Source organism: Eptatretus burgeri, chromosome 4, assembly GCF_056783735.1.
Source record: "Eptatretus burgeri isolate ZD-2024b chromosome 4, Ebu_testis_v1, whole genome shotgun sequence".
Taxonomy (NCBI): Eukaryota; Metazoa; Chordata; class Myxini; order Myxiniformes; family Myxinidae; genus Eptatretus; species Eptatretus burgeri.
This window is the reverse complement of record NC_140964.1, coordinates 31,338,443-31,348,442: the sequence shown is the minus strand read 5'-3', so window position 1 is coordinate 31,348,442 and position 10,000 is coordinate 31,338,443. Positions and strand designations below refer to the sequence as shown.

The 10,000-nt window shown below is 44.1% G+C and overlaps 1 protein-coding gene across 9 annotated transcripts in view; it reads left to right on the top strand.

The window, feature by feature from the left end:
- Window positions 1-10,000, top strand: part of LOC147027732 (nuclear receptor subfamily 2 group F member 1-A) — a 109,596-nt gene that overhangs the window by 49,720 nt on the left and 49,876 nt on the right. For 3 of the 9 annotated variants that reach the window (XM_085877291.1, XM_085877290.1, XM_085877292.1), the window contains 3 exons: window positions 1,260-1,291; window positions 1,522-2,429; window positions 8,337-8,867. In XM_085877291.1, coding sequence (XP_085733417.1) covers window positions 1,889-2,429; window positions 8,337-8,867 — 1,072 coding nt within the window. In that variant the 5' untranslated portion in view covers window positions 1,260-1,291; window positions 1,522-1,888. Of the gene's footprint in view, window positions 1-853; window positions 1,292-1,521; window positions 2,430-8,336; window positions 8,868-10,000 lie in introns of those variants that run through there. The other 6 variants (XM_085877299.1, XM_085877294.1, XM_085877295.1 and 3 more) reach the window with 4 other exon arrangements.

Here is a 10,000-nt window from a genome sequence, read left to right as displayed (position 1 = left end):
TCATGAGAGACCCTGCCACCCTGTGCCTGATACATACAGTGATAAATGGCCAAAAATCTCGGAATTGCCGTTTGACCTTCAAGCGAAGAAATGTTTTTCGAATCAATATTGCCAACTGAACTTTGCGATTGGTCACACATCACACAGCTCAAAAAGGGGTGGAGTATGGTTTGGGGGAGGGGGGGGGGTTGTGCCTTAACGCTCGAAGGCGCATGAGCTGTGGGGGGCAAAGCGGAGATCAAATGGTGCCCGAAGGGGGGAGACATTGGGTCTGGAGGTCCGCAGCGCTTGCCGAGTGTTTGTTTGAAAATGAAAGTTACTTTAATATGTCCAAAATCTATGGTGGAGGAGGAAGCCGTGAGTATTTTTGAAATTAAATTTCCACTTTACACCAAATTTGTGACGTCATCCCCATAAGAACGGTGCGATGTCTGACTTTAGGGTTCAGACCTCACCGCACGTATAAGCGCTGATATTGGGGACTACTTTAACATCACGGACGGCGATATCGGTGCGAGGGCTCCTCGGGACGCCCCCTTCACTCTGGCCTCCTGGGGCACAGCCAATGGTGGTCACAAAGGGCGGGAAGGATCTTCCGTCCCAAACACAGCTCTCTCCCATGACATGCAATACAGAGGAGAAGGGAGCGCAGGACGAATTTGGCAGCCTTTCGAGGGGATAGCCCGTAAACACGAAGTAGCCATGTTCCAGATCCTCTAGGCCAAACCGCCTCGTCTCGATCCATTCTTCCACATCTCCCACCCACGGCCACCTCTGCTCGGGCCCCACCCTTAGCTGCACACTCACTCCGCCCTCCGACCCATTTGCCGCGCGCAGTGGTGTACCTTTTACGGGGGGGGGGGGGGGAGCGTTACCGTGACAACACGCGGCTTTTCCAAAGCAGGGTCAGAGGGCACCGCTCATGGAGGCAGCGCGAGGCCGCTCGGCCCCTGCCCCCTGCCCTCCCCTCTTTTAAGAAAGAATTAGTCCGCACGGCAGCTCACACCGGAGCAGGACCCCGCGCCCTGTGCGCCGCCTTCGTCTTCAGTGCGGGCCCTTGGCTCGGCGTTAACCCAGTTTGTCTGTTCCTTTTGTCCCTCCCTCTGTCTGTCCTTCCTTTCTTTCTTTGCTCCCACACATCGGTGCGTCGTGCTGTCCATATCTATCTGCAGTGTCTCTCTCTGTCTTGTTTATCTTCGTGGTCATCCTCACAGTTACCTCCTCTTTATTATTGTTTGTTTTTTTTTTCCCGCGCGCAGGCGACATGGAAGGTTGACTGTGGCATCTCGAGGTGCGTCCCTTTGATTATCTCTGTTTGTTTAATTGTCCTCACCCCCACCCCGATTCCCTCCAACCCAACCCTTGTTGTTTGGAGTTCAAGGGGATACCAGGAAAGGTTTGGCTGAACTTTTTAATGCCTGCGCCACTGTTGTTCTCCTCCTTATTACTTCCCCTCCCCTCTTTCTTCTTGTCCGACTCTTCCTCCTCCTCCTCCTCCTTCTCCTCCCCGTCCTCATATAGTCTTCCAGCCTCCATTCCCGAAGTGTGTCTGGATGGCAGTGCGGCCTCGAGTGGCTGAGCCCTGGCCCGATGACGCCAGCCGGCCCTGACTGCAGCAGACGCCGCCGCCTTGAGTGACCTCGAACGACCCTCGTTGGCGACCTCTCGCCTTGCCAGGCCGGGACCCGCCCATCCACATCCCAGGTCCCATCGAAGACCCCAATCATCAAACACCTAAACTCGAAGCTCGCCCATTTCTCAATCAAGAGCCTGAACGACCTTTTTTTTTTAACACTTGCCCTTTGCGACGCCCAGTCTCACCCCTCCTCCTCCTCCCCTCGCCCCCCCCCCCGCTTGGATACCCTCGCTGCGTCACGGCCGCCTCGCTATGGCAATGGTGGTGAGCGCGACATGGAGAGACCCACTCGACAATAGTCCAGCGCCTGGAGCAGCGGCCCCTATTGCCCAATCCGTGCCCGGTGCGGCAAGCGTCGGTGCCAGCCAAGGGAGCTCGGGAGCGCTGTCGGCACCATCGTCGGCTTCTTCATCCTCATCGGCGTCGTCGACCGCTTCGTCAGCACCGGGCGACAAAACGCCACTACAGCACATCGAATGTGTCGTGTGCGGCGACAAGTCGAGCGGAAAACACTACGGACAGTTTACGTGCGAGGGCTGCAAGAGCTTCTTCAAGCGCTCAGTGCGTCGGAACCTGAGCTACACGTGTCGGGCCAGCCGCAACTGTCCCATCGACCAGCACCACCGGAACCAGTGTCAGTACTGCCGTCTCAAGAAGTGTCTCAAAGTGGGGATGCGGAGAGAAGGTGAGAGCACGCTCAAGACTGCTGGACTCGTCCAACGATTGGGTGTTGCGTCTCGGGCGTCGGTCTCTCCAAGTCATTTAGCTTCACAACCCGTCGCTGCAAGAATCGGTAAAGAATCGGAACGCACTTCGGTTTTCGCGGTCTTTTTGTCTTGATAGGTGGGGAGGGGTGGGGGGGGGGAGGAGGAGGAATAGAAAACAAAACAAAACAGGTGCATTCTAAATACCATATTTCTTTGAGTTTACCGCGTTAAACGCACTTTGATTCACCGGCATATCACGTACTTTCGAGAGTCTGCCAATTATGTGCAGTCCCAAGCGACATCGACACCTGCAACTGTGTGCAAAGTACACACAGACGTATGAAAATTTGCATATTGTTTACGTACCTTATGCTACATTTCTATGGCATCCATTCTGCAATAAGTGCGTGCAATTAAAAGATTAAAACAGGCTCAAGGAATTAAAAATTCCTCAAATAAACCTCTCAATTGCAGCCAAAACATGACATTGGATTTTGATTTGTCAACAGGGGGCATTTCTGGATCTAACAAATGGATCAGATCATGTTTTTATTCATTTATTAATTTGTAATATTCAAGACCACTTCCATCTACTCAAATCCCACCTTATAAAAATAATAATCTGAGAAATCTCTCTTGTGTGTGTTCTATATATATATATATCAAAAGACTGGTGTTGGCTAAGTGGTTAGGGTGGCGGCTTGGGATCCTAGGGTCCTGAGTTCAAGCCCCGTTGGCCGCGCTGAATTAAAAATAAACCAGGAGGTTGACTCAGCCTGTCATCCTTCCGAGTTCCGGCAATATGAGCACCAGTAAGAGGCACACTGCATCAGTGGCAAAGCCGCGTCCCAACGAATGATGCAACCAGCAGCCACAGGCTGCACTCGATAGAGAGAGATGTGTATCAAACCCTAGTTGAGTCACACCAAAGACTGAAAGAAAATGGTACGTGCTGCTTCCTTGCTTGACATTCAGCATTTAAAGGATAAAGCGTGGACAAACAACATTGGGAAGGCAATATAGCAAACCACCCAGTGTAACACTCGTCACCAAACTGATTTGGCAGCACCGGCACACTGTAAAGAGCATGGTGCATTTACAAATATATATATATATATATATATATATATATATATATATATATATATATATCGATGCAAGCCTTACATTATCGTTGTATGCAATTTTGAGAAAACCACTCTTAATTGTTTTATTGTGAAATATTCAAATCAATTGCCATTAATTTCTCTGTGACATGACGTCATCATTTCCACAACCCCGAGATCGATCTGGTATACGTTCGGAATTGTTTACTGGGAAGTGGCATGTTTTGCGATTAGATCTACAGCTGGATAGTATCGAAAGGATATATGTATTTGTGTGTGTATAAATAAATAAATGAATACATATATATATATATATATTTATATTTATATATATATATATATATATATATATATATATATATATATATATATATATCGATATACGTGTGTGTAGTTGGGGTATAGGTGTGCGGTGCATCATGTATCCAGTGCGTGCTGTACATCTACATGTATACATGATTGCTCGGTACTGTATAATTTTTCATTAATGGAATTGTGATGAACATGCAGTAATGACAAGGCAGATGTGAATAATATATTGCATGGTTTATAAATATACACCCATATTTTATAGGCATCAGATATGTAATTTTTTTTACAGCCATTTTTCCCTGCTGTGCAGGGGTTGGGCTTTTTCTTGAGGCAATGTTTTATGGCCGGATACCCTTCCTGACGCCAACCCTGGTCGCCTCTTACGACACACAGGGATATGGTACACCTATTCTTACCGGGGCATACACCGGGACCAGTACACTGGTACTCATTTCGCCGACCTCGGAAGGATGACAGGCTGAGTCAACCCCCTGGTGTTAATTCAGCAGCCAACGGGGCTTGAACTCAGGACCCTGGGATCCCAAGCCACCACCCTAACCACAAAGCCAACACCAGGCTGCATCAGATATGTAATATTTATAATAAATAAATAAATTTTTAAATCACAGGCAATCAATATAACTTTTTCCACATTTGTTTTTGCTCCACTTTTGACAAAGATTAGTTGCATTGAATTGAAAAGGAACCACATCTACATTATAAAAATAAAATGGTGATGTCTGTCCCACTGTTCGTGTGTGTCTCTATATTTGTTTCATATCCCCTCTTTCAATGCTTCGTGCATCATCACCAAACTTTGTAGGCCGAGCCATATCTTATAATCATGATTACGAAATCTAAAATTACTTCATACTTTTATTGAGTTTGGCCCAGTCAAAAGTACACTTTTGCTCAAGCAGTTATCATAATGATTGACATCACTGCATTTTGGTGGGTGGTGCTTCAAGGCCAACCATCACATGATTGTTGTTCTATGGCCCTCCATCTGATCAAATCCGGTACCATCCCATCACTGATTTGATGGGTTTATGTACTAGTTATTAAAACTTAGGGTTTCCAACCTTTATTATGTGTGTGTGTGTGTGTGTGTAGAAATATTTTGGTTGTGTATATAATAAAGACAAAACATTTTTGATAAATATATGCAATAATATATTGCATTTTATCATCATAGTTTGCCGTTATATATAAACGCAATAAAAGTTTGAAAGTAATAGTGTTCATTTTGTACCAAATTAGAAGGGGAGAAAAAATTGAAACATTTGGAGTTGTCTTACAAGTGATGCAAGTGGAGCTAAATGGAATAAAATTTGACTTCTTTATTGCAGTACTTAAAATGTACATAGTGATAGAATCTGTCACGCACGAATAGGCACTGCTATTTTTATGTAAGCATGTATAAGCTGTCTAATTATGCACACACAGCTGGTCTCATATGGAGTGTAGTGGTGGGTATGTGTAATGGATAATACAGTGTTCGTTTCAAACCAAGATAGTTCGACCTGAGTAGACATGGTGACGTTCATGCCTTGTTTTTAATGAGTATAAATTGTATGCATGGTGTGAATGTGATGTTTTATTCATTGCTTCTGGTGTGTGTGTGTGTGTATGTGTGTGTATGTGTGTGTATGTGTGTGTATGTGTGTGTATGTGTGTGTATGTGTGTGTATGTGTGTGTATGTGTGTATGTGTATGTGTGTATGTGTATGTATGTGTGTGTATGTGTGTGTATGTGTGTGTATGTGTGTGTATGTGTGTGTGTGTGTGTGAATTGCACTTTGATTTGTTAACTGTCTGAAGACTTTTTTGTTTGTAAAACAGTGAATCGTCATGAATGTACTGTATCGAAAATATAGACAATGATAATGGAAAGCTAGTCTTTTAAAAGGATTAGAGTCAGTATGTGTCAGCAGGAAAATAATGACAATAAAGTTTCTCAACCAAATGTCGAGAGGGGTATACTAACTGTCATAGGAAAGACAATGAAGTGGCATTTCGGGTGTGATCTCGTTTTTTTGGAGAGAGATATAGATAGAGATTGAGAGACACAATGTACACATTGATGCTGGAACTTCGCACATTATAAAAGATACTAGTCGTGTACTACGCATGCCGTGAAATAACTTGCACACATTGTATGCTTGCATTTTGTTATTTTTGATCTTGGTTCCCAAGTCAGCTTGCGGTTCAAAAACTTTTGAAACAAACTTTGTTACCTCCACCACCGAATGTGGGTGGAGGTTATGTTTTTACCCTTGTCTGTCTGTTTGTTTGTCTGTGAACAGGATATGTCAAAAATATGTGGACGGATTCGGAAGAAACTTGGTGGACAGGTTAGGCATGTGACAAAGGAGAATTTATTTGATATGGATGAAGATCTGGATACGGATACTCCATTTTTAAGTGATTCTTTACCATTGAGAGATAGGACCAAAAATGATAAATGAACCTCCACCACCTAAGGTGGATGGAGGTTATGTTTTCACCCCTGTCTGTTTGCCTGTGAGCAGGATATCTCAAAAAGTATGGAGGGATTCGGACTAAATTTGGTGGGTGTGTGACAAGGAGCAATTGATTAGATTTTGGTGAAGATCTGGAATCGGATCCAGCGACTCAAACTTTTAAGTGATACTTCACCATTACATTGAGAGATAGGGCCAAAAATGATATATAGCACGACATCTCAAAAAGCTGTGGGCGAGCTATGACAAAATTAGGTGGATGAGCTGGTTAGGTGACAAGAAATAGCTGATTAGATTTTGGTGAAGGTCCGGATGCAGATTCGGCCCATCAGTTGGATACAAAAAGTAAACTGTTCAGCCTGGTGTAGATATGCTCTCCACTGAGTGCCGTTTTAGTTTTTCTTGTGTTTGTCATTGTAATGTGTAAACTAATTAAATTAAAAAAAACAAAAACATTTTTATCACTGTTTAGATTTTGAACAAAATAACCAAAATTGTTTCATGTTATATAAAGCTCAACAGAGTACCTTTTCTTCAATATTGTCTGTTTCTATCTATCCCTTTACAGTAGTAATCAATGGAATGTTACACAGGCAGTAGCCATTTTGATGTTTCAATGGGCAGCACAACCCAGCGGTGGCCATCTCTTCAGGTGTAGCTAAGGAGTCTGTAATTTGGCCAGGGTAAATGCACGCAATGGCCGACTCTTTTTGAAAGACAAGTACGATCTTAATAAACGTCCCTTAATGTATGCTTCCAAACACGACAACTGGCTAAACTGCTCATTTAACCCATCACATCGGCATCTTTATCACATCTGATGTTCAGATACATCAGACCTAAATATCAGCATCTGATGTTCCTCGATCCATCACTCCATGCCACGGTGATAATGTTGGTGAATAAACAATGTACCGTTCATGGATTCTGGGCTACCAACAGTTTGCATGTCATTGATCAGAAAATATATGTGAAATGAAACCGAGAACACTTGGATTATGACAGGGTGGCCCTGATAGCAATTGTGGACTTACCCGGCCTGCTGCCAGTCTCACTGCATTGCTCCGAGCCCAAGGCCACCCGATGTCACTTTTTTCACGTATGCCCTGTAATTAAATGTTAAATATTTTTGGTCTTGTAGGAATGCTTCAAATACATTGTTGTGAAAGACATAGCGAACTTTAGAAAACCATTTCCTCAAGTCTACATCATAGATAAAGGCATAACTTCTTAAACATACGAGGATATGACAGGTCGTTATATCGGATGAGTTTTTAAAAGTATATACATGAAAATTCAGAACGGGTTTATCTTCCATCATATAACATCAACATTCACGGCCTATTGCAGCAGAATTAAAGGAATCTTTGCCCGAATTCATTTCATTTTCTAACTGCATTATTTGATCCTGGTGTTGGCGCAGTGGTTAGGGCAGCGGCTTGGGATCCAAAAGGTCCTGAGTTCAAGCCCCGTTGGGCCACTGAATTAATACACCAGGGGGTTGACTCAGCCTGTCATCCTTCCAAGGTCGGCCAAATGAGTACCAGTATACTGGGCCGGTGTATACCTCGGTTAAAATAGGTGTACCATATCCCTGTGTCGTAAGAGGCGACCAGGGTTGCGTCAGGAAGGGCATCCGGCGTAAAACATGTGCCAAATCACTATGCGGATCATACGGATGATCCGCTGTGGCGACCCCTAACGGGAGCAGCCGAAAGAAGAAGATGAAGAACTGCATTATTTGTCTTATTATAATCTCATATAGTTGAAGGAGAATGGATCACTTCCAATAAACATTCATACCAGAGAAGTAAGTTGAGATTTGGTTTGCTTTCACAAAACAAATTCCAAAAAGTGTTTTCGGAAAACTTGTAACCAATATATTGTTCTGTTATTATTGTTTCTTAAAAAAGATCCCTGATTCTACTTTCAAGAAGGTTCATTTAAAACAGCTCATAAAGTTACGCATTGTTACATTTACAGAATCTTGTTTTGGCTGTTGGATACATCAGTGGTAGTAGACTCATCACCGTCGAGTTGTCTATCATTGTGGAAACTACTTCCTGAAACGACTTTGTGTCATGTATTTCAGCTGTGCAGAGAGGCAGACTGCCCCACATGCAGCACCCTGTACCTGGTCAGTACGCACTTGCCAATGGCGACCCCCTCAATGGCCACTCGTACCTCTCGGGCTACATATCACTACTGCTGCGGGCAGAACCATACCCGACATCCCGCTACGGGAGTCAGTGCATGCAGCCCAACAACATCATGGGCATAGAGAACATCTGCGAGCTTGCAGCACGTCTTCTCTTCAGCGCCGTGGAGTGGGCGAGGAACATTCCATTCTTCCCGGAGCTCCAGGTTGGAGATCAGGTGGCCTTGCTACGGCTGGCTTGGAGTGAACTCTTCGTCCTGAATGCAGCGCAATGTGCCATGCCGCTGCATGTGGCACCACTTTTGGCTGCCGCAGGACTCCATGCGTCGCCCATGTCAGCTGACCGCGTGGTCGCTTTTATGGACCACATCCGCATCTTCCAAGAACAAGTGGAAAAGCTGAAATCACTTCACGTGGACTCAGCAGAATATAGCTGTCTTAAAGCCATCGTCCTGTTCACATCAGGTGAGTAATTTGGAACAATTATTTGCATATTTTACTACATATTCCCGTTTTCCACCACTTGGCTATTCCTTATCGCACAACCACAGGAAATATGGCTCTCGTGCTGATTAATGCCAACTCACTTGTTGGACCAACCATTCAGATAGCATCGAGCCACCTTTGTGCCAATCTTTCCTGTTTTAGAAAGCCTTACTAACTTACATACCTTCCCCTGCAATTGTTTTCAACAACACTTCATCCTGCTCTGCTCTTTTGTTCTACTCTTCTTTTCAAAAAGCTTAGTTGTTGAGGATTATTTTATAGTCCTCCATAGGAATTTCAACTACATATTGAGTCACTCAATCAACTTTTACAGCTTAAACCAAAAAAAAAAAATCATACAATCCACTTGTTCTATTATTAATTCCCAAATCGTTCATTCATGTTTTTGATAAATAGGATTTCCATACCCTTGTTTATTTGGAGCTCAAAGCTCAACGAGGTGATTGCACAGTGGAAATTAACCTTTTGAAGCAGGTTCAACAACTTCATTCCTGATGAAACAAATAACTTCAAACCAGTTATACCGAGACATTTTGCTGATCGTCGAAGCGATGGACAGAGCAAATTTTGGTTTATGGTGATTTGATATGGGCCACCATGCACCTTGCCGCTGAGATAGAAACCGTTAATGTTCAGGCAAAGTTGCTTATTACTTGAAGTCACAACAAGACAACGACCAAACTCACACTCACCTCGAAGCTGTCTGTTGATTGGGTTCGACTCTTGGCCAAGCTATAAACTGTCATCCCGTTGTTTCACAGGCAGGGTGATTCATCAATGTATGTGCCATCCCTTGGATGGACGTTAAACTGGGCGTCCCAATTAGCAGCATCAGTGCATCTGTGTTCATGATCTCATGGTGTCCTTTGCGGAGTGTATTGTCGGCACAATGACCAAATGACAAACTCCTTCTCTAACCCACAGGGGGCACCGCATCAGTGACCAAGCCATACACCAGCAAATCATGCCATCCACAACCATATTCTGTATTGGAAAAACGGAGAACTACCATACTGTGTTTTATGAATATACAAGTAAAAAAGCCCATCAAAAATGACGGATATGAATGATTTTATTCGAAATATTCAAGA